The sequence below is a fragment of the Mesocricetus auratus genome, unplaced genomic scaffold (genome assembly GCF_017639785.1).
Source record: "Mesocricetus auratus isolate SY011 unplaced genomic scaffold, BCM_Maur_2.0 Super-Scaffold_100011, whole genome shotgun sequence".
In the NCBI taxonomy this organism is placed as follows: domain Eukaryota; kingdom Metazoa; phylum Chordata; class Mammalia; order Rodentia; family Cricetidae; genus Mesocricetus; species Mesocricetus auratus.
In genome coordinates this window covers 43,506,436-43,531,394 of record NW_024429195.1, presented here as the reverse complement: position 1 = coordinate 43,531,394, position 24,959 = coordinate 43,506,436, and the positions used below count along the sequence as shown (strand labels likewise).

The following is a 24,959-nucleotide window of genomic DNA, read 5'->3' as shown; positions in this document are numbered from 1 at the left end:
CCTGCCTCTGCCTCCCGAGTGCTGGGATCTTCCCAAGTTTTTGTTTGTTTGTTTGTTTTCGAGACAGGGTTTCTCTGTGTAGCCCTGGCTGTCCTGGAAACTTCCTCTGTAGACCAGGCTGGCCTCAGACTCAGAGGCCATCTGCCTCTGCCTCCCGGGTGCTGGGATTAAAAGCATATGCCACCACTACCACCACCTTCCTTCCTGATATTTAGTTTCAGGCAGAAAAATGGCAGAAACAAAGCAGCAGTCCAGTGCACTTTCTTTTTCCCTTTTTACTTAAATACATCGATAAATCAGCAATTGCATTCTGTTACCACGATTGTTATGTTAGGAGAGGGAAAGAAAGGCAAATGCTTTCTTAGGAATAAAAAAAAACAAAAAAAAAAAAAGATGACCCCCTCCCCTTAAAATTTGATCAAAAGAAAAAAGATAATGGGAGGGCGGGGAGAGAACAAGAACCCCAAGCCCAACAGAGCTCAAATGAAGGCAGAAGAGCTGGTAGGAGTGGAGGGGAGGCAGCAGCCGGGCCCAGGAGCCAAGGCCAATACTGTTCCTAAGGGAGGAAGGGAGCAGAAAAGCCTAGGGAAATGGCCTCCCAGCCTCTAGGCAATGAAACATCTTCACTTTGTCCCATGGAAACTGCAGAGAAGGAATTAAGTCTCTACGAGATGTAGCCTCCCTAGGTTTTCAACTTGTAAAAAGGCTGCACCTGGATGTTTTGGAGGACTAACAGGTTCTAGGAAAACAAAGTTGGAAACTGTGTGTGTTTCAGGGCCATGAGAACTAAGGCTGCCCCTGGAAAGGAAGAGAACCGAGGCCTAAGTGGAAGAAGCTAAGCGGGGTCCTTGAGAGTCTTGGCATCATGGAGCCCTCAGCTGCCCTGAAAGAAAAGGCAGCCTGTAAGCCACAGGGACAGAAAGAAAGGCCCGAACTCTGGCTACTGTGGGCTCTTCTTTCTTCTAGAGACTTCCCCAAAATTCTGGCTAACACCCAAAAGAACAGAGTTCCCTCTTGCTTTGATGGCTTCCCACAGACACCCCAAAACACCTAATGAAAGACGTAGAGGCAGAGACTTAGGAAGGACCAAAGCGCTCTGACGACACAAGGCAGCTGTGAGCACCTTCAGGTCTAGCTGCACCTGTCACAGGACCAGTGGCCTCTGTGGCAGGAACCCCAAGTGGTACATGGATTAAGAAAGCATGGGGGGGTGAGGGAGGAACTAAACTCAAAATACCAACAAAAGAGAAAAGAAAAGGGGCAACAGGAGACAGAACAGACTGCACAGTGAGTGACAATAAAGACTAAGTATTTACAGGGAAGTAGAAAAGACACGGTAAGATACAGCAAGCTGAATGCGAGCCCTGGGAAGACGGAATACTCCCTTTGCCTGACCCTTCTTCACTCCACGCTATTCCGAGGCCATGCCCCAGTTACTCAGACAAACCTCTACCCAAGAATAGAGGCATGAATCAGAGGAGGCTAGCAGTGGAGACTGGGCTTGAGTAGCTGCTACTGTTAGTTTACTATAGTGCCTCCCAAACCTCATACATTGTAGATTCCATTTAATCAAAAGGTTGAAGGATAGGTAAATCAATCAAAACCTCAATAAACATGTATCCTATCATCAATTAAAGTGCAAACTGCAGGGGCATGGCGTCTGGGGCTAAGGCCATCTCAAGGCCAGGTAGGGGAAATGCCTATGTATAAAAGAGAGGATGGGTATCAGAAACTGGTACCTCCTCCAGTTAGATAACAGCAGAGCTAAAGGTGCAGGCAACCAGTGAAGATTCTTTGGAGCACTCTGAGGTCCAATCCCCACACTGGAGTGGGGGGTAAATGGGTGAGGGAAAACAGCCTTGGGACAAGTTTCAGAGCCACAGATGACACTGCACCTCGACCTTTATCCAGTTAGCTAATACAGCTCCTATGGTGCCCGTGAGCCTGCCTCCCTAGTCTCACTCCTACCTAGGAACACCCTCCACAAGTCCAACTCACGGGGCTGCAGTGTTTCATCCACAAGAAACTCCTACCAGATAAATAAAACAAAAAAGAAATGCCTCCTTACTCCCTCCTGCTCTGAGCCTTACTGTCCCTGCAGGGCCCTTAATGTAACTAAGATTACATTGTCTCCCTTTTGGGTCCCTGGGTGTACCTTTCATCATCTTGGGAAGAGGAAGGAACAGGATCAAGAACAGGGAGTGATGGGAGGTGGGAGAGGGAACCCTGGGAAGGGACACAGTGGGGGCAACAATGAGGAGGTCACTGTCTTGCACCTAGAATACGAAGTGAAGAAAGTTTGTTTTGGAAGGAAGGTCCTGGGGAGATTTGACCCCAAACCCCAGAGTAGGGCATATAGTGGCAACAGCTGCCTGGTGTTGGTTGCTGAAGCGTTAAAAAGTGCCATGACGGAGCTGTCAGGAGGCAGCCCTTGGGAGCCAGGGCTCAGTGTGCTGTTACCATAGGGGCTGTGTGCTGAGGGGTGGGGATGGAGGTTACGTCTTAGCTCTCGTGCTAACTCCACGTGTTTGCTGCTAGCCACCCTCAGTTGCTACAACACTGGCTCTTGTTCTGCTGAGACTGCTCATGGAGATCCACGCCCCGACTCCGGCCGGCTGCACCCCCCAGATTCTGGGGTTCACTCTTTGGCAACTTCTTTGCTAAAAAATAAGAGAACGGAACAGAGGATGGTAGATTTTACTTATATATACTGAAGAGGAAGAGGGCATCAGTATTTACAAAATTCACAAACACAGGGAGCTAAAGCTACCAACAAAGGATGGAAGTTACAAAAGGAAGTGAAGCTGTTTCTACAACTGGAGATTTTCTTGTTTGATAGTGCTGAGGATCGAACCCACTGCTGTACCTCTGACCTGGGTCTTTCTCACTCTGTAGTCCAGGTTAGCTTCAAACTCTTGATCCTCTGGTCTCCACCCCATATGATAGGATTACAGGTATATAGCACCACACCACTTTTATTTTATAGATTTATGTAATTATTATGTATACATTATGTATACAGTGTTCTGTTTGCAAGTATGCCTGCAGACCAGAAGAGGGCACCAGATCTCATTACAGATGGCTGTGAACCACCATGTGGTTGCTGGGAATTGAACTCAGGTCCTCTAGAAGAGCAGCCAGTGCTTTTAACCGCTGAACCATCTCTCCAACCCATCACTTTCATGTTTTTGGTTCCTTTTTTTATTCTGTTTTAAACGATGTGCATGTGTGCAGTGGTTATGTGCACACGAATGCAGGTGCCCCAGAGCTCTGAGTGTCGCACCTCCTGGAGCTGGAGTTACAGGTGGTTTTGAACCACTTGATGTGGGTGCTTGGGAACAATTGCGGGTCCTCTGCAAGAGCAGTGTGTAGACTTAAGCACTGAGCCATCTTTCTAGCCCACTTTGCCTTTTCTTAAAGTGCTTCTCTTGCCTCTATTTCCAAAGTTTTATGATTATAGATGTGCTTCACCAAATCTTCACAAATAGCTTAGGCTGTAATCTTTCTGCTTCAGCCTACTGCCCCAAATGAGATTTTATGCATGCATTACCATGCCAGATTAAAGGGTTTGTTTTGATTTGTCCCCCCACTTTTTTTTTTTGGTTTATCGAGATAGGGTTTCTCTGTGTAGTCCTAGCTGTCCTGGAACTTGCTCTGTAGACCAGGCTAGCCTTGAACTCAGAGAGATCCACCTGCCTCTGTTTCCTGAGTGCTGGGCTTAAACATGTGCCTAGAATTTTTTCTTTCTTTCTTTTTTTCTGAGATAGGGTCTCTCTCCCCTTCTCTCCCTCCCTCTCTCTCTCCTCTCCCTCCTCTCCCTCCTCCTCCCCCCATCCGTGTGTGTCCTGGAATTAATTATATAATTATATAGACAAGGCTAGCCTCGAGTTTACAGAGATTAGCCTCTGCCTCATGAATGCAGAGATTAAAGGTATGCACCATGCCCAGCGATGGCCCAGTACAGTGGTTCTCAATCTGTAGGTTGCATATCAGATATTTACATCACCATTCACAACACTAGCAAAATTATAGAACAAAGTAATTTTATGGTTGGGAGTCACCATAACATGGAGAACTGTATTAAAGGGTTGTAGCATTAGCAGGTTGAGAGCTACTGGCCTAGTGCTTACTATGAGGTGCAGCTAGTTTCAGACTTTGGCTTCTTTGTAGTGCTGTCGATCAAACCCTGGGCCTTCCACCTCCTATGAAGTACTCTACCACTGTGCTATACCTCCAGCCACATACCCAAATGCCATCTGTCCTTGGTTTGGGTTAACGACAGCTTTATATACAGACAAGGAGACGGGCAGAGCTCAGACCACTCGTCCTGTCCTTACCTATTGCCAGGAAGAGGTCATTCACGTTCATAGCAGTCTTGGCTGAAGTCTCCATAAATAACAAGCTGTTGTCATCTGCATATGCCTGTGCCTCCTAAAAGGGATGAAAGCAGTATTGCTTTTTCACTCCAATCAGCACTCCAGAGTGAGGGAATATTTAGGTTCTCTCCACTAATGCCCTTTGTACCAGTTGGTCCCTCAAGATAAACCCATGTCTACTAAGTTCAACAAAGAGATAATCAAGAATCTATGTGTGCATACATGTTCAGATGTGTACCCATGTATGCACGTACAGGTCAGAAGTTAACTTTGGCTATCTTCCTCAATTGCTTTTCATCTTATTTTTCTTTTTTCTTTTTTTTTTTTTTTTTTGGTTTTTCGAGACAGGGTTTCTCTGTGGCTTTGGAGGCTGTCCTGGTACTCACTTGGTAGTCCAGGCTGGTCTCGAACTTACAGAGATCCACCTGCCTCTGCCTCCCGAGTGCTGGGATTAAAGGTGTGCGCCATCAATGCCTGGCTTCATCTTATTTTTCAGTTTACTGTTTGTTTGTATGTATGTGTTTGTACATACAGGCCTGAATGACACGGTATGCTGGTGGAGGTCAGAGTCAATGATGGAGTAGGTTTCTCTCCTTCCATGTTTATGTGGGTTCCAGGGACTGAACTCAGGTCTCCAGGCTAATACTTACTTTTTTTTGTTTTGTTTTTTTGATACAGGGTTTTTCTGTGTAGCAGCCCTAGCTGTCTTGGAACTCACTCTGTAGAGCAGGCTGACTTCAAACTCGGAGAACTACTTACATCTGCCTCCTGAGTGCTGGGATGAAAGTTGTGTGCCACCACCGCCTGGAACCCTATTACTTTTTACACTCATTGTTTTAACTGGAGTAGCTAGCCAGCAAGCCCGTGGGGTGCTGTGCTCTCTACACCCTAGCATTGAGACCACAAGCCTGGGCTACCTTCCCGTGCCTTTTCCCTTGGGCTTGTACACAAGTACAGTAAACTGGAGCCACCTCCCCAGTGTTAGCAATTTTAATTATGAGAAGGGTGAGCTGATAGGAATCTATGAGTTATGGCATGTCAACAGATCCTTACTGCAAATTTAACTATTCCCTCTTTCCTATTTGTACCCTGGTACTCTACAAGTGACATTTCCTTACCCCTCTGAACTGCAGTTTTCCTCTAATTCCTTTAAAATCTCCTGGCTGCCATTATGGTCACAGTGTTGCTGTATTTAGTTTGGTGTACAACTAGGAAGTGAGATAAGGAACGCCTCCCTCACATGACGCTTTCAAGAGACTGGTTTGGAAAGAAGAGGTCCTGCATATAGAGTGAGGGAATCTGTGGGCCATCTTACTTCATACTCCACCATGCGCTTGTTGGCAAGGTCAGCTTTGTTCCCTGCCAAGGCAATAACAATGCTAGGGCTGGCTTGCCGCTGTAGTTCCTTAACCCATGTCTTTGCCCGGGCAAAAGTTTCCTAGGAAAACATGAAAGAGAATGGGCTAGAGTGAGTGCTAATCACAGTTGTCATCTTCAAAACCCAGTCTCACAATTCTCCTCCTCCAGGTGCTCCTCCCTCTCACAATTCACTTCCTCTGGCTTTCTGGCTTACTGCTTACAAGCATGCTTGGTACTTTTTGTTTTGTTTTGTTTTGTTTTACGAGACAGGGTTTCTCTGTTTGGGAGGCTGTCGGTCCAGCCTGGCCTCGAACTCACAGAGATCCGCCTGCCTCTGCCTCCCGAGTGCTGGGATTAAAGGCGTGCGCCACCAACGCCCGGCTGCATGCTTGGTACTTTTATTTTGTTACTTCAAGAACATGTTTCCTCTTCCCCCAACTAATATCTATAAATAAGTCTTCTCAATAAATAATCTTCTCAGCCCACTTACCTGATTAGTAATATCATAAACCACAATTGCAGCCTGGGCACCCCTGTAGTACATGGGGGCTAAGCTGTGGTATCGCTCCTGCCCAGCGGTGTCCCAGATTTCAAACTTGACTGTGGTGTCATCTAGACACACAGATTGGGTGAGGAAGGCCGCTATGAAGAAGAAAATGAAGAGGCTGTGAGTGGGGGATTGATGGGAAGATCCTACTCCCTTCAAATCATCTCTTCTCATTTTAAGACCAGTTCCCACCCAGGCCCATCAATTACAGGGTTAGTGTTCTCCTCGTGTGTAAATGTTGGAACAGGATTACGATGGTCCCTGAATATTTGTGGGTGAAGGCAGGAGGGTTAGGAGTTCAAGGTCATTTTTGGCTATTTAGCAAGTGTGAGGCCAGTCTGGGCCGAGTGAGGCCCTGTATTTGTTTATTAATTTAAGAAAAGGTCTCAACATGTAGTGCTGGCTCTTGGAACTCATTAGGGCTGGCCTCAAAATCAAGAAATCTGCCTGCCTCTGCCTCTTGAGTGCTGGAATTAAATACAAACAAAACAGGCGCAGCAATTTTGCTGCCTTTTCAGAGGATCTTGGGTTCAATCTCAGCAAGCCCATGGCTCACAGCTGTCTGACTCTAGTCCAAGGGATTTGGTCTCTCTTCTGTCCTCCACAGACAGTGAATTCACATGCACACAAACAGGTGAGACACACACACACATACAGGTGAGACACTCACACACACATGCACACATACAGGTGAGACACTCACACACACATGCACACATACAGGTGAGACACTCACACACATGCACACATACAGGTGAGACACTAACACACATGCACACATACAGGTGAGACACACACACACATACACACATACAGGTGAGACACTCACACACACATGCACACATACAGGTGAGACACTCACACACACATGCACACATACAGGTGAGACACTCACACACATGCACACATACAGGTGAGACACTCACACACATGCACACATACAGGTGAGACACTCACACACATGCACACATACAGGTGAGACACTCACACACACATGCACACATACAGGTGAGACACTCACACACACATGCACACATACAGGTGAGACACACACACATGCACACATACAGGTGAGACACTCACACACACATGCACACATACAGGTGAGACACTCACACACATGCACACATACAGGTGAGACACTCACACACACATGCACACATACAGGTGAGACACTTATAGATGATGTAAAAACAAATCTTTCTAGCTAAGGAATGGAACATTATAAACTGTGAGGGACAGAGAGTATACGGGCACTTACATCAGTCATCCACACTGTAACCTCGGTTTTTTTTCTAGACAGGGTTTTCTGTAGCCCTGGGGGTCCTGGAACTCACTTTGTAAACCAGATTGGCCTCAAACTCACAGAGATCCTCCTGCCTCTGCCTCCCAAGTGCTGGAATTAAAGGTGTGTATCACCACCACCTGTCGAGGAGGAGGCAGAGGCAGTCTCCGAGTTTGAGGACAGCCTGGTTTACAGAGCAAATTCCAGGACAGGCAGGGCTACACAGAGAAACCCTGTAATAAAAATAATACCTTCAAAAAGAATGAGAGTATTTTCAAGGCCTGACACATCTGTTATTCTAGCACTGGGGAGGTAGAGGGAGGAGGATCAGGAAAACAAGGCCATTCCTGCTACACCACGGTCTGTGCTACATGAGTCCCTGTCTCAAACAAACAAAACACACAAGACTTTAAAGCTTGATGGTAGGTGCTAGGGCAGCCCTGCCAAGGTACACACGTGTAGGTCAGAGAGCAGCCCTATGGAGTCAGTTTTCTCCTTCACCTTTCATGGCTCTAGGGACTCAACTGTGTCCAAGGTTAGCACAGCAGCACCTTTACCTTCTAACTTATCTTGTTGGCCCACACTCTTTCCCAACAGTAAAATGGCAACTTTTATTTCTTAACAAAAAAAAAAAGAAACCTGTCACTTATTTGTGTGCCTATGAATGTAGAATCCTACATAAATTGGAAGATGCATGGGACCCCTTGGAGCTGGGATTATGGGTGCCCGTGTGTGAGCTGCCAACCTGGAGCTAGGATCACAGGTGGGTGTGGTCACAGGTGGGTGTGAGCTGCCCACCTGATGTGGACACTGGGGATTCCTGCCCTCTTAAAGAACAGCAAGCTCACCTACCCACTGAACCATCTCTCCAGCATTCCCAGAATTATTTTTTAGAAAGGGTTTTAATGCAGATTTAGCAAGACTATTAAGTAACAGTGGTGCTTATGGGCAGTTGTACACTAAGGATGGGTGTGGGCTTATCAAGAAATTAATCTGATCACATACTTGGTTATGAATTACTGTTCCAAAACAAAAAACAATTTGGTGGGATGGAACTGCATGCTATATCCCTAGTCTTTTTTTCTTTCCAGTCAGGGTCTTGTTTATAATACAGACTGACTGGAACTCACTCTTGTAGCACATACAAGCTTTGAACTTGGAAACCCCTGCTTTAGCCTACCAAGGAGCTAAGATTATAGGCCTGTGTCAACAGGTCTAAGTGTTTTGTTTTTAAAGGTTTTATTTTAAATTGCATATATATGTTTCTAAAATATCTATTTTTATAACTTACATGTATTATATGGGTAGTGCTAGTGCCTGAGGAGGCTAGAGTTGTCAGATCCTTGGGAACTGGAGTTACAGGTGGCTGTGAGCCACTTGAGGCTTGCTCAGAACCAAACTTGAGTCTGTCATTATCTGCCCCACTCTACATGTGTGCTTTTAACTCAGTCATCTCAAGTCCCTGGGTGGGTTTTTGTTTTGTTTTCTGAGACACAGTTTCTCTGTAGACCAGGCTGGCCTTGAACTCAAGAGATCCGCCTGCCTCTGCCTCCCCAGTGCTGGGATTAAAGGCGTGCACCACCACCGCCCGACTGTTGGGTGTTTTCTGACATCGGGTCTTATTAGGTTGCCACAGGCTAACTGGGAACTTGAAGCAGTCCCCCCATCTTAGCTTCCAGTGTTCCCATGTCACCCTGCTCTAATTTTATCTCTCCTGATGTCACTCAATAGAACGTCACTGGCACTAAGATGATAGGGAAGAACCAGGCAGTGGTGGTGCACACCTTTAATTCCAGCACTCAGGAGGGAGAGTCAGGAGGAGCTCTGTGACTACACAGAGAAACCCTGTCTTGAAAAACCACCTTCCCCGCCAAGAAAAAACAAAAGAAAACAAAAGGTAAAAAGCCAACTGATGTCACTGGCCTTTAGTCTATGGCAGCAACCTCGCTGTCTTGGTCTCTACAACTATGATTAGAGACACGAGCTCCCAGGCCCAGCTTTTATCCGTAATTGACTATCTGAGGCTGGGTCTCTCTATATTACCCGACTGTCATGGAGCTCACTATGTACTCCAGGCTAGCCTCAAACACACAGATCTGCTGGTATTAGAGCATTCATTTGCCACCATGATTGGCCTGATTTTTTAATTGTAACAGGGCCTCGACTACTGTATCATTAAGGATGATGTCGATCTTTCTGCAGCGTTTCCATTCCTGGAATAACAATGGTACAATTCCACAATCAAGTCCTCCATGTTCCTTTCAAGCCCCACTAAGTACTGAGGCTTCAGTCTGTCACTCACCTCCAATGGTGCTTTCCTGGTACTCATGGAACTGCCCTTTGACGAAACGCAGCACCAGGCTGGACTTCCCTACTGCAGATTCTCCCAGCAGGACCAATTTGAACTGGCATATTTTGCTGGCCTGGGGCTGCCCATTGGGCCTCGCTGTACTTCTGCTAGTCATAGCAGGTTATCAAAGCAGGAAAGGGTAGAGGGAGGGGATGCCACAGAGCGGCAAAGGGGGAAGGGGAAGGGGAGGGACTTCCAGGCTTCAACAGTCCTGTAAGGAGAAAAGGAGCACGTTAGACACAGGACCATTGAAACGGCAGTCTTTTTTTCCCCTTTAGCTTTTTTTTGTTTGTTTGTTGGTTTCTCTGTGTAATCCTGGCTGTCCTAGAACTCATTCTGTGGACTGTGCTGGCCTTGAATTCAGATATCCACCTGCCTCCCCAATGATGAGATTAAAAATGTAAACCACCTCAGCCTAGCTTTTTTGTTTTGCTTTATGAAACTGTCTAAAAACTTTGGTCTATAGCCCAGGCTGGCTTTGAACTCACGACAACTTTCCTGCTTCAGCCTCTCGAATGCTAGGAACACAGGCTCAGACACCATACTTAAGAGGGTTTCTTTGACAACATCTAAGCTCAGGTGCCTTGACCCCTGACCCTTCTGCCTTCACCTCTGCCTATGATCGAGCACTGCAGGTCCACATGCACCCCAGGCCCAGATTATTTTGGTTTTCAGATACAGGCTTTCACTGTATAGCACTGGCTGGCCTTGAACTCACTATGTAGACCAGGCTGGTCTTGAAATGACTGTGATCTCCCTGCCTCTTCCTCTTGAGTGCTGTGATGACAGGTTGCTTCTGAGGTTTAGCTGTGGTAACCATCCAACACTGACAGGCTACTCACCCCACACAAAGAACTGCGCCTGTCATAGATGGCTCTGCCAGAGTGTGACTGGCAAGGGAGCTGAATTGCCATCTGAAAGAGTTTTTTTTTTTTTGGTTTTTCGAGACAGGCTTTCTCTGTGACTTTGGAGCCTGTCCTGGAACTAGCTCTTGTAGTCCAGGCAGGTCTCGAACTCACAGAGATCTGCCTGCCTCTGGCTCCCGAGTGCTGGGATTAAAGGCGTGCACTACCAACGCACGGCTTGAAAAAGAGGTTTTAACTCCACACCATGTCTTCAGATTTTTTTCTGAGCCACATCAAATTCATCAAACTTGAATTGGCCTGTCTAACCACAGGTACACTAGACACCTGGCATGCCATGGGTGCCTTTCTTTTCATCTTCTTTTTTTGTCGGTTCTGGGGTTTTCACAAGCTAGACAAGTATTTTACTACTGAGCTATATCCCTACTTCAGTTTTTGTAGATAGCATCTCACTATATAGTTAGTGTGGTGCTTATTGTGTAGCCTGGGCTGGCCTCCATCTATGGGATGTCAGACGTGGATCACCATACCTTGATTTTTTTTTCTGATTATCTTGATTCTATGCCCATATATACACACATATGTATATATATATAATATTTACAAATATACTAAATTACTAAAATATTCCTACAAAGCACTCAAGATATGAAACAGATACATAGAAATAAAAGGGAAAGAGTAAAAAGGAAGTTAACAGAGGACTGAGAGAGTAATCTACAAGAATGACAAATTACTGTGACCCTGTGTAGACTACTCTACAACAGCAATCCTAATAACCCTGACATACACTATCATTAAAATTTTTTAAATCAACAGGTATGTTGGCGCATGCCTTTAATCCCAGCACCTGAGAGGGAATGGCAGGAGGATCTCTGTGAGTTCGAGCCCAGCCTAGTCTACAGATTGAGTTCCAGGATAGGTTCCAAAGCTACAGAGAAACCCTATCTTGAAAAACAAAACAAGCTGGGTGTTGGTGGCACACGCCTTTAATTCCTGCACCTGATAGGCAGAGGCAGGCAGAACTCTGAGTTTGAGACCAGCCTGGTCTATAAGAGCTAGTTCCAGGATGTCCCCCGAAGCCACAGAGAAACCCTGTCTCCAAAAACAAAAACCAACCAACCAACAAAACAAACAAAAAAACTAAACAAACAAAAAAAGGAAAGAAAACTACTACTGTAAAGCAGAATTAATTGGTTTCTTAACCAGCTGTGCAGTCTTTCTCAAACTGTGGGCTGTACACAGTGATCTTGAAATTTGAGGGATGGAATGAAGTTGTCTCTGGCCAGCCTATGACTATTGTTGCTACTGAAGCATTTTTAGATGCCATTTGGATGAGAACTGAATATAGAGCCTCCCAAGGGACAGAAGATTCCTCAACCTTACTGCTATAATTGAGCAATTATTAAGGTGGAAAAACCCAACCCAGCACAGTGTGGTGGAATATTATTTTAAGATATGTGACTTTTAGCCGGGCGTTGGTGGCGCACGCCTTTAATCCCAGCACTCAGGAGGCAGAGGCAGATGGATCTCTGTGAGTTCGAGGCCAGCCTGGTCTACAGAGCGAGTTCCAGGACAGCCTCCAAAGCCAAGAGAAACCCTGTCTCGAAAAACCAAAAAAAAAAAAAAAGATATGTGACTTTTGTTTATGTTGCATTTGTTTAACTTGGTGAAGCTGTGATTCTTTGTCTAAAACACCTGATGGTCTAATGAAGAGCTGAGCAGCCAATAGTGAGGCAGGAGCAAGGACAGGAGGGGCTGGCAGCAGAGAGGATAAGTAGAAGGAGCAAGAGAGGAGGGGGACTCCAGGGGCTAGCCACCCGGCCACACACCCACAGCAACCCACGGAGTAAAAGCAAGATTTACAGAAGAGAACTGGAAAAGCCCAGAGGTAAAAGGTAGACGAAATAATTTAAGGTAAGAAAAGCTGGCTAAAAACAAGCCAAGATAAGGCTAGACATTCACAACTAAGAGTAAGCCCCTGTGTGTGGTAATGCTTGGAGGCTGGGTGGTGGCTCCTCAAAAAGGCCAAGAGGAAAGAAGGAAACCAGGGACAGCACAGTGCACCATGTAATGGCCAGGCCTTTGCAATCAGGTGAATCTGAGCTGGGACTGAAGCCACTGTGACTTTAGGCTTCTCTCTCACCTGGCCATCTGAACCTCAGTTTACCTAGTAAGTGTGTTTGGGGGAGGTGAAGACTAGTGAAGCTAACCAAGAATGAAATATGCATTCATTTCCAAAGTTCTATATGTGCTTAAAAACTTGTCTTCTCTGTGTTGGTGTGGGAGCACATGACTGTAATCCCAGAACTTGGAAGGTGAAGGTCATCAAGACCATTGTCAGCTACTTAAGGAATGTGAGTTTGAGGCCAGCTTTGGCAACAAGTGACCCTGCCTCAAAAAGATAAAATATTTTTTGAAAAAGTTATCTGAGAATGAAATATTTCTAAAACCATATTTCTGTGGTACATATACAATGCCGTATAGGAAAAGAGAAGGAACAGTAAGTCTAAGTTTCAAAACAGATGGCAAGAGCCAGAGATAGCTCAGTGGGTAAAAAAGTGCTTGCCACACAAGCCTTGGTATACACACATGGCACTCTCACACACGTCATACATATACACACCCCCACAGAGCAATAAATAAAAACTAAATTGCCCATAAGTCTGACAAACAAGAGTTTGATCCCTGTGATCATGTGGTAGCAGAGAACTAACTCCCACAAGTTGCCCTCTGACCTACATGCACTTGTTACACATACAATCTAATAAAAATAAAAAAATACATAAAACAATGACACATATATTCCAAGAGCAATATTGCTAGGTGACATATCCCCCCAACACACACACACACTCTCTCTCTCTCTCTCTCTCTCTCTCTCTCTCTCTCTCTCTCTCTCTCTCTCTCTCTCTCTCTCTCCCTCTCCCTCTCCCTCTCCCTCTCCCTCTCCCTCTCCCTCTCCCTCTCCCTCTCCCTCTCCAGGAAAATGGGAAGAATACTAAGCCTCAATGTTACGTTTTTTGTTTTTGTTTTTTCTCGAGACAGGTTTCTCTGTGGTTTTGGAGGCTGTCCTGGAACTCGCTCTTGTAGACCAGGCTAGTCTTGAACTCACAGAGATCCGCCTGCCTCTGCCTCCCAAGTGCTGGGACTAAAGGTGTGCGCCACCAACGACCAGCTCAGTGTTACGTTTTTAAAATACAAAAACACGGGCACTAAGATAAAGTGAATTCTTATGGTTACAGACAGATCCATTACTCTAGCCCTGGAAATGGCAGGAGCACAGGGGAGAGTGAGCAGAAGAGTCATAAGAACACTTGGGTTGCAGAGTCCTTGTTATCAGAGACTGAAGTCAAGCAATAGCTCATAGGTCAGCAAACTTTCTTACTTCTAAGCAGCCTTGGGTTGTTGAAGATGAATAACTACTGGGTTAGATAAGACTGCCTCTCATTTCAGTATGTGACCTCCACAATCTGTTCTGCTTTGCTGTTCACTGTAACTGATGGGCAACACAATCAATAAACTACATCATTTTTAAATGATGATTTTCAAAGATCAGAGGTGTAGAACTGAAATAAGACATGTAAGATTCAAGATCAGCATGGTCACACATGCCTGTAATCCTAGGATTTGGGAGTCTGAGACAAGAGGATGAGACTGAAGTTAGCCTGGACTACATAGTGAGGCTCTGTGTGATGGGGAGACGGCTTAGCAGTTAACACTGGTCCTCTTCTAGAGGACCCAGGTTCGATTCCCAGTACCCACACTGTGCCCTGTAACTCCAGTCGTAGGAAATCCAACACCATCCTCTGGTCTCTGAGGGCACTATACACATGGGGTACAAAGACATACATGCAGACAAAATACCCATACACACAAAATAAAAATAAAGGTTAATATTTTTTAATTAAAAAAAAAAACCTAAAGAACCAAACAACATTTGGGGCTGGAGTAGTGACTCAGCAGTTAAGAGCACTTATTGATCTTCAAGTGGATCCAAATTGAGTTCATCCATACTGGGTGGTTCACAACTACACTTAACTCTAATGCCCCTAGCCTCCACAGGCACTTGTATTCAACTGCACACTCACAAAACACATACTTACAAAATATAAGAAACAATACAAATATTCTTTAAAAATACAATTTTCTTTTTTTTTAGTATTTTTGTTTGTTTGTTTCTTGTTTTTGTTTTGTTTTGTTTTTCGAGACAGGGTTTCTCTGTGGCTTTGGAGGCTGTCCTAGAACTAGTTCTTGTAGACCAGGCTGGTCTTGAACTCACAGAAATCCGCCTGCCTCTGCCTCCCAAGTGCTGGGACTAAAGGTGTGTGCCACCATCGACGGCTTGTTTCTTGTCTTTAAAGTAAGGCCTGAAGTAGCCCAGGATGGATTTGAACTCATAATCCTGTCTTCTTTCCCAAGTGCAAGGATTATAGATGTGTATCATCAAGCCCCATCATTAATTCAATTGATTTTGTTTTTTAACAAGGTCTCATTATGTAGCCTCAAACTCAGAGATCCCAATATCTTTGTGTCCCATCCTGTGTGTGTGTGTGTCCCTGTCCCAAAGTCCAGTCTAGAGTAGAGCTGGAATTAAAGGTATGCACCACCACATCTGGCTTTTTTTTTAAAGATTTTATTTTGTGAGCCGGGCGTTGGTGGCGCACGCCTTTAATCCCAGCACTCGGGAGGCAGAGGCAGGCAGATCTCTGTGAGTTCGAGGCCAGCCTGGACTACCAAGTGAGTTCCAGGGCAGCCTCCAAAGCCACAGAGAAACCCTGTCTCGAAAAACCAAAAAAAAAAAAGATTTTGTGTTTCAGTGTTTTGCCTGTATGGATGTATATCATATGTATTTCTGACGCCTTTGGAAGCTAGAAAAAGGCATCAGATTCTTCAGAACTGGAGTTATAGATGACTGTGAGCTTGGAACTGAACCTGGGTCCTCTGCTCAGAACTGCTGAGCTATATCTCCTCTCCTATTCATTTTGAGTGGGGATCTTATTATGTAGCCCAAGGTGCCCTGCCGCAGACTCCTCAATGCCGAAGGAATAGGCTTGTGCCACCACTTCCAAGTGATTTTTTTTTTTTTGGCTAAGAGTTGACAGTGGGCAACTCTACTTAAAGGCAAAGAAAAAGAAAAGTAACAGTAATCTGGCTGTAACCGGCTAGGTAGGTATCACCTTCCTTCGCAGTTAAAGGTGAGTCCCTCCTAAAGAGCAAGTGTCCTGGAGAGAAGACCGTTTTTCGGTCAAGGGTATTGTATTATATGCTACCTGCTCGGACCTCCAAACACGCTTTCAAGGTCTCATAGGCAAAGAGTAAACCAAAGCAGAGCAGGTGCTATTATCTTTATCACCTTCAAACCAGCGGCCAGAAGAAGGGAGGGGCTGTTCCTTATTTTCACTCTCAGTGCAGAAGAGAAGTGCAGCTGAGCAGGGCAGCTGAGCAGGGCCTACTGGCACTGTGACAGGAGGATGTTGCGAGTTCAAGGCCAACTTGGGCTACATAATGAGTGAAGAGCCAGTCTAAAACAAAACAACAAAACTGTAATCCCACACTCAGGAGGCAGAGGCAAGAGGATCGTCAAAATGTAAAATCACCCAGGCAGGGTGTGGTGGCAACCAAATTTAATTCCCCCGGCTACTCAGAGTCTACTGAGTTCTAGCCAGTCAGACTTACATTGAAAGACCAAGAGAAAGGGCAGCTCTACAGACAGGAGCGGCATATAAACATCCCTTAACGTGGGCGAACTGAGGCCTGTCCACAGGTCAGTCACTGGGCAGCAACAGGACAAGGTTCTCCAAGCACCACTGCCAGTGTCAACTAAAGCAAGACTGCATTCCTCAGGCCAGGCCCCTTTACGCTTGCTTCAACTCAGTGCAATTATACTAAGTCTACGTAAAACTTCTAGAGGTCTATCAACTATCAGTAATAGTCTATCAGAGGTCCCAGTAAGTGGCCACTACACTCTGCAAAGTCCTTAATGTCAGTCCTGTGAGGCCAGTCTCCCAGATAAGAGCCAACCCATGTCAGACAGTCCATCTCTACAAGGGAAGAAACTGAGGCTCATAAAGTTTGTCAGTCTGTCAGGCATTCAAATATAGCCAGCTAAGATGGGGAGTGGTGGCTCACGTCTTAAATCCTAGCAGTCAGGAGGCAGAAGCAGGCCAGCCTGATCTACAAAGCCAGAGATGTTACAAAGAGAAACTGTCTACATAAATAAATATAGCCAGTTAAACAGTATTTCTGTCTATTTTTTCTTTTTTCCTTTTTTTAAGACAATGTTTGGCTGTGTCTATGTATCCTAGGCAGGCTGGTCTTCAACTCAAAAATCCACTTGTTAGCTGGGCAGTGGTGGTGTACACATTTAATACCAACACTCAAGAGAAAGAAGCAGGCAGAACTCTGAGTTCAAAGCCAGTCCAGTCTGCAGAGTGAGTTCCAGGACAGCCAGGGCTACACAGAGAAACCCTGTCTCAAAGAACAAAACAACAAAAAATTCATCTGCTTTTGCCTTCTGTGTGCTGGGACTGCAGACATGTACCACCCCACTTAGCCTCCCCACACTGAATTTTGTTTTAGACAGTTTTGGAGACAAGACAGTCTTACACTTGTGGTAATACTCCAGTTTCAGCTGCCTAGATGCTGGGATTATAGATGTAAACCACTACATACAGCGCTACTAAACTTTCTGTTGTTGTTGTTGAAGACAAGGTCTTTCAACAAAGCCTTAGCTGGCATGGAAATCACTTTGTAGACCAGGCTGGCTTCACACTCAGATTTGCCTGCCTCTGCCTCCCAAGCACTGCGATTAAAGTCACCCCTACACCAGACTCTACTGTATCTGCATGCAAGCATGCATATGTTGACCAGAAGGTAATCTGAGATCTTCCTCCAGCACTGTCCATCTGGCTTTTTGAAACAGGGTCTTTCACTAGTTTGCCAATTAGGCTAGGCTGGATGGATGGCCATGAGCCTCAGGAATCTGCCTATCTCTATAGCTCTCCAGTCCTGGGATTACAAGTAGGTGCCAGGTTTTTGTTTTGTTTTTAAGCAAGGGTTTTTGGGGCTCTAAATCAAGTCTTCAAAAGCATGCTTCCCACTGAGCTATCTCCCCAGGCCCTCCACTGTACTTCACAAGGAATCAAGAAATGCTTAACTTTGGAGAGGGTACCAAAATACAAATATGAGTGCCTCTGTTCAGTTTCAGCAAGTACTGACTTTGGAGCTGAAAACAAGTTAGGAAAGCAGGTTTCCCATAGGATCTAGTCTTAGATTGTTCCCACAGGATGGCCACTGTTCTCTATCAGATCTTGACCAAGCCCTGTCTGCCCGAATAGCTGGCAAAAGGGAAACTGTGGCAATGTGTAGGATCTGGTGAGCTTTGGGGCCAGTGTGAGCTATTCTTTTTGTTTTGTTTGTTTTTTTGTTTTTAAGAGACAGGGTTTCTCTGTATTGTTTTGGAGGCTGTCGGTCCACCCCGGCCTAGAACTCACAGAGATCCACCTGCCTCTGCCTCCGGAGTGCTGGGATTAAAGGCGTGCGCCACCACCGCCCGGCTTCAGTGTGAGCTATTCTAAAGGAAGATGGGACAGAAGCCAACAGATACCTTCATTTCTTTTCCCACTTGGTTTAGACCTAAATCACCAAAATCTCGACCTGAGATTTGCACTATTTAGCACAGCGCTTTAATTGTGTTGGTTCAATATTATTCAGTGAGTCACTGACTTAAGAATTCTGCCTCCTCTACCTTCCCCCTTGTAGGCGAAAAGCATGCTTATCGATTATCAGCATGGTAGTACTAACTCCCTACTATTGACCTGGGAAAGATTAGCATGCCATTCCTTAATCTGTCTGCCTAACAAAACCCAAACTTTCAGGGTTGAGTTAAATGTCACCTGCGAAACTGCATAATTATCTTACTACAGCAAATTTGTGGTTGCTCTAGCGTCCCTGAGAAAGGTTAATTAAGAGCAAGACTGAGGGGCCCAAGAGATGGTTGAGCAATTGAGAGCAACAGCCCCTCTTGCAGAGGGCCTGGGTTCTTGCAACTGTAAGCCCATCTGACATCCCATGTTGACCTCCAGAGGCACCAGGTAGGCTTGCAGTACACATATATACAATATACATGTAGGCATGTAAATTAAAAATAAATGAATGTCTAAAAAAAGTTAGGTCTGCCTAGGAGTAAACTCAAAACCAGTATGGGCAACTTAGTCAAAAAGTAAAAAAGTGGCCGGGCAGTGGTGGCGCAAGCCTTTAATCCCAGCACTAGGGAGGCAGAGGCAGGCGGATGGATCTCTGTGAGTTCAAGGCCAGCCTGGTCTACAGAGCAAGTTCCAGGATAGCTTCCAAAACAATGAAGAGAAACCATCTTGAAAAACCGGAAAAAAAAAAAAAAAAGTAAAATAGTGGCTAGGTGGTGGTGGCGCACGCCTTTAATCCCAGCACTCAAAAAGCAGAGACAGGCGGATCTCTGTGAGTTTGAGACCAGCCTGGTCTACAAGATCGAGTTCCAGGACAGGCTTCAAAGCAACAGAGAAACCCTGTCTACAAAAACAACAACAAAAAAGTTAAAAAGTTTTTAAATAAAAAGTGCTGGAAATGTAGCTCAGTGGTAGACAGCTTGGTTAATATGCTGTATTTTACTGTACTAATTATTCACTGCATATACAATCTTATATATTACAGTATATATGTGGTAATATACAGCATATACACCTTATAAATATGTATATCATATATTCACACATTTTAAAAAGATCCAGCTATCCTGGAACTTGATATGTAGACCAGGCTGGCCTTGAACTCACAGAAATCCGACTGGCTCCGCCTCCCCGGTGCTGGGACTAAAGGTGTGTGCCACCACCGATTGGCCAAAATTACATTTCTTAAAAAAATCTCTTAAACATTTGTTGTGTGTGTGCACACATGTGCCTGAATACCACAGCATACTTGTGGAGGTCAGAGGACAACTTCTGGGAGTTGACTTTTCTCCTTCCACAATGTGGGTTCTGGGACTCTAACACTCCTCACTAAGCTTAGTGACAAATATCTTTACCTGCTAAGCTATCTCCCCAGTCCAGTGTATTTTTAGCACATTGAGTTATATCCATTTGCTCTGCTAAACCATTAACTTCTCAAAAAGTGGGACTGAAAAAAATTTATGTAATCCTAAAACCTCAGAGTTGTTCATCAAGTGCTCTTGAAATTAAGGCCAAAGTAATCCTTCCCATCTGTATAGATTTTAGCCCAGTTCAGGAAGTTTGTGACCCCGCCCACAAAGTACTGTTGTAATTCTCATGGGCTAACTGCTTTTCCCGTCACTTGTTACAAGTCTAACACCGAGGCAACTCCTAGTGCCCCAAAACAAAGCTCTCTGAGGTTTTTAAAAAAACCTTTGAGTCATTATACCTGTGTTTATCCCTGGCACCGAGAAACAAGTGTAAAAACCAAAGTCATACCACCATACAGAGAGAGGCACCCACAACCCCTAAACCAAAGCTACACTCTAGCCCAGAAATATACTTTTATCATCTGGGTGGCAATTCAGTCACTGTACAGTGAGTGACTAAGTCTTCCCTGGAACACTCTTGGGAAGTCGGGGTGCGTTGTGTGTGGCTTTAGGACACCCTTCCTCCCACCCAGACAGTCACCGCACGCCCTTAAGTTTGCTGTTACACACTTCAGTCGCATTAGGCTCACACATGCCAGGCAAGCTGTACCACTGACCCCTCCCACCGCATACTTCAGGGTTAGGAAGCAGGAGTCTGCCGCGTCTCCTACCCCATCTATGACTCCTCAGACGGCAAATGTATTAACACAGAGACAAGCCAACCACAAAGGAGTAATTCCTGCGCTAAAGCCAGTTAAGAAAAGAGACAGGACATGACTTTAAGGGCAACAAGAAAGAGCCCTCTTCTCCAAACACTGTTCTAACTCCAGGTCTATGTTTGAGACTCTACATTGCTAAGTCCACTTTTCAGCTTCCTAGATATGTAGAAACCTTTGGAAAATAATTATTTTAAGTCACTGAATTACTTACATCTTAAATTTGAGTGACTCCTGACTCATTCTCTCTGTACCCAGGATCTGGTAAATGCTCATTATACACTCTACCACTAAGCCATAATCCTAGAACCCAGATTAAAAACAAAAAACAAACAAAAAAAAAAAAACAAAAACTTTCGGGCATTAGTGACAGCGCTTGCTATGTAGCTTAGGCTGGCCTTGAACTCAGGACCCTGCTTTAGCCTCCTGAATGCTGGAATCAAAGGCAAGTACCACACCCAGCTTCTAAGTCCTTTCTTGAAATTTTTTAAGGGGAAGGTAGGAAGAAACAGACAAACAGAGACACAGAATAGGTCAAGAGATGATCAGGGTTTAAAGTCAGCAAGACTAGAGAGGATGAATACACATACACACAACCCAATAGTTTCCTCCAGGTTGACTGTATAGGTGCAGAAAGTCGTAGGGAGGTGCTGATCTGAGGTTTTTGCTGGATGCTATACAATTAGCATATTAGGGCTGGCATTGGTGGCACACGCCTTTAATCCCAGCACTCGGGAGGCAGAGACAGGTGAATGTCTGTGAGTTCAAGACCAGCCAGGTTTACAGAGCGAGTTCCAGGACAGGCTCCAAAACAATATGGAGAAAACCCTGTCTTGAAAAAACAAAAACAAACAAACAAAAACAATTAGCATATGAGAGGCTTCAAAAAGTCAAAAAAGCCAACTTGAACTAATAAGTTGGAAGCATGAAAAGTCTCTGATATTTCTAAATTTGGAGGAAACCCAATTTAAAATTTAGAGAAATACGGGAACTTTTTGGGTCACTATATACCAAACCAGGTACAAGACCCTTTCAGAACCATCACTCTCTCTCGGAGATAAGGAAGAAACAGTCAAATACTGGGAAAATTTGAGTTTCAGATTCTTCACTCTAGTGGAGATGCCAATAACTGTCTCAAAGAAGATGATTTCCCTTCTTTCCTGCACATAAAAAAGTTTTGTTCATGTATTTGGGCAGTTTTTAGGCTACCCAGTACACAACTGTGTGAGTGTGTATTGAAGAAGGCAAATGATAACTCAGAGGACAACTCTATGCTTGTTCTGAATTTGATAGGAGACAGATGAACTGCAAAAGAAACACAATAACAGAGTATCAACCAAGAGTATTCTCCTCTGTGCAAAGAATGAGAAAACAGAATTCAGTGAGAACATAAAAAACAAACAAACAAACAAAACCTGTCTTTGGTGGCACATCCCTCAACAGAAAGATTAGTCTTATTTAATATCTCTAACTGTCCTATATGAAATAATCTATGTGTGCGAAGACTCAGCTTTTATGTATCTCTGCATAGCTTAAACACTGCTTTGGTAATTAAGAAATGTAGTGATACAAGCTAGAGATGGCTCAGCGGGAAGGGCACTCGCAGAAGCCCTGCGTTCTGGGTTCCCAGCACTCACATGGCAGCTCACAATTGTGACTCCAGTGCCAGGGGACCCGATACCTTTTCTGACCTCTGAGGGCTCCTGCACCCATACACTCTGGCACACACACATAAAATTAAATGTATATATATATAATTAAATGTATATATATGTATACACACACACATGAAATGCAGTGATAAACAGCATTACTATAGAAAGAAAAGGAAAGGTAGGACCCTAAGGGAGAAACTAATCGGGTCCAATGATGTATGGGGAAATGACAGGTCAGTAACTCCTCACACATATATATGGAGGAGGGGACTCCCATTTGTTATTAATAATCCATCTTCTAGGCTGCCAGACCTGAGAACTGAATACCCACAAGCTGTCCTCTGACCTCCACACACGCACTGAGGCTCACACAGGTATAGAGGTGCTCACACAGGTATAGAGGTGCTCACACAGGTATAGAGGTGCTCACACAGGTATAGAGATGCTCACACAGGTATAGAGGTGCTCACACAGGTATACAGGTGCTCACACAGGTATACAGGTGCTCACACAGGTATAGAGGTGCTCACACAGGTATACAGGTGCTCACACAGGTATAGAGGTGCTCACACAGGTATACAGGTGCTCACACAGGTATACAGGTGCTCACACAGGTATACAGGTGCTCACACAGGTATACAGGTGCTCACAAGGTATAGAGGTGCTCACACAGGTATACAGGTGCTCACACAGGTATAGAGATGCTCACACAGGTATAGAGATGCTCACACAGGTATAGAGATGCTCACACAGGTATACAGGTGCTCACACAGGTATAGAGGTGCTCACACAGGTATACAGGTGCTGACACAGGTATAGAGGTGCTCACACAGGTATAGAGACGCTCACACAGGTATAGAGATGCTCACACAGGTATATAGGTGCACGCACACAAATGTAATAAGTTTTAAAGGCATCTTCATTCCCTATAACCCTTCTTTTCCTAAATTCCTTGGGGTCTAACCTAACTAGCTAGTCACACAAAAGTGCCTCCTAGAGAAATGACAAAGGGACAGCGCCAACTTCCTGGGAGGGAACTCAGCTCCTCCCCAGGTCCCCTCAGGAATATCACTTCACAGTCCCAGGCCTGGAGACCTCCATTAACTGTCTAGGAAAGAAGTTTCGACAAACAAGGTCCATTTTTCAGTAGCTCGGGAACCCTAGACCCCTTCCTGTGCAGATGACAGAGTCCTCAATTCTAGGTAAAAGTTAGAAGCAGTCACCACAGACTGACCACATTATGAAGTGAGTAAGACAGGCAAAGCAAATCCCAAATTCTTAGTTCTTTCACAGTTCAGGCAACAGGGGAAAAAGCAAAAAACAAAAAAACAAAACAAAACAAAAAGCCACTAACAAAAAAGAAAGCAGACTGCAGTCAAGACTAGCTTTGAGGCCAGGGCAAATTAGAGTTGTTGGGGCACTGACCCTGGAGCTACCAGGAGTCACGGAAAACATGATTTTACCTCTGTCTTCGTTCCTACTCAAGTGCCCCCAAAACTTCCAACCACCACATCTAAACGCTAAGGGAACAAAAGAGCAAGGAACTGAAGACACAGAACCTCTCCTCACCATCATTCCTGAAGTTCCCATAACTGCTAGCAGGCCCTGCTTCTACTTCCGTCTACTCGGATGTTCTAACTCAGCAATGCATTCTTCATTTACTGAGACTTGCTTCACAGAGACCAAATCCCTCTCGACAACACCGGAGCACCCCCAGGCCCCTTTCCAACAGCCACCTTCGCTGAAAAGAATGCCTCTGGCTCCGCGGGCTCGGCACCCCGACACCGGACGTCGGTCTCCAGAGACCCAGCCTCGGGGCTGGGCGTAGCGCTGACCCTCCACACCTCCTCGCCAAACGGGCTTCCCCTCCCTCGCTGCCTGGTCCCCGACCCCAGCTCCTCCCTCCTCACCGCGGTGCTCGGAGGACCAAGGCCGGCCCTGGTCCTCACCGGCTCCCGGGTCCCCGCGCCCGGCCCCTGAGCGGCCGCAGCCAGAACCCAGCCACCTCCCCAACTGGAGGCTCGGCTCCCAGCCCTGCCGATCACCTCCTCAGCGCCCCCACTAGGCCTGCCGGGGCGGCCCCTTCTGCCCTCTCCGGGGGGCTAGCTAGCCCCGGCTTAGGCCCGAGCCGCCTCGGCCGCAGGCCAGGCTGCGCTCCTCTCCGGACCGCCGCCTCTGCCCTTGTGGGCTCCATCAGCTCGGTACCTGGGGCTCCGTCTCCCCCGTCGGGCCCAAGCCTGTGTGGAACAGACAAACAGCTGCTGCTCAACCAAACCTCCTGCCCCCTTCTCCTCCTCCTCTTCCTCGCCGGGGCGAGGGCTCCAGCCAATCGCAGGCCCGCCCGCCTACTGTGGAAGGCGGGCTGTATGTGCGTTCACCCGCCAATCTTCCGGAGAAAGGCGTGCTTTCACCAACCAGTACAGGCAAAGACTTGACTGGCGGGGTCCCGAGCCAATACTTAAACGAGAAGTCCTGAGGATTGACGGGATGAGCAACCATTAGAGAGAGAGAGCCTGGGAAAGGGGGCGGTGTAGCACTGACGGGCGTCCGCGTCAGCCAATAAAACCTCGACACCCGTGACACCCCTCCCCCGCCTTTTGACTCGTAAACATCTAATCAGGTGAGTGAAGGAGGCGGGACATAGAGGAATCTTAACCAATGCTAGGACACCTCCGAACTTGAGTGGCAGGCAA

General features: G+C 45.8%; 1 protein-coding gene across 3 annotated transcripts; it reads right to left on the bottom strand.

The window, feature by feature from the left end:
* Nucleotides 1–257: 257 nt before the first annotated feature.
* Rab5b (RAB5B, member RAS oncogene family) lies at nt 258–24,579 on the bottom strand. Of its 3 annotated transcripts, none has more exons than XM_005079704.4 (6): nt 24,472–24,579; nt 9,870–10,128; nt 6,226–6,377; nt 5,692–5,814; nt 4,338–4,431; nt 258–2,660 (listed from the first exon to the last, which is right to left on the bottom strand). In XM_005079704.4, the coding sequence occupies exons 2-6, from the start codon at nt 10,030–10,032 to the stop codon at nt 2,545–2,547; spliced, it is 648 nt and encodes a 215-aa protein (XP_005079761.1). In that variant the 5' UTR covers nt 10,033–10,128; nt 24,472–24,579; the 3' UTR covers nt 258–2,544. The 3 variants fall into 3 exon arrangements, with proteins under 3 accessions (XP_005079761.1, XP_040610598.1, XP_012975791.1); XM_040754664.1 differs by lacking the exon at nt 24,472–24,579 and adding an exon at nt 24,312–24,431; XM_013120337.3 differs by lacking the exon at nt 24,472–24,579 and adding an exon at nt 24,003–24,106.
* Between the last annotated feature and the right edge of the window lie 380 nt (nt 24,580–24,959).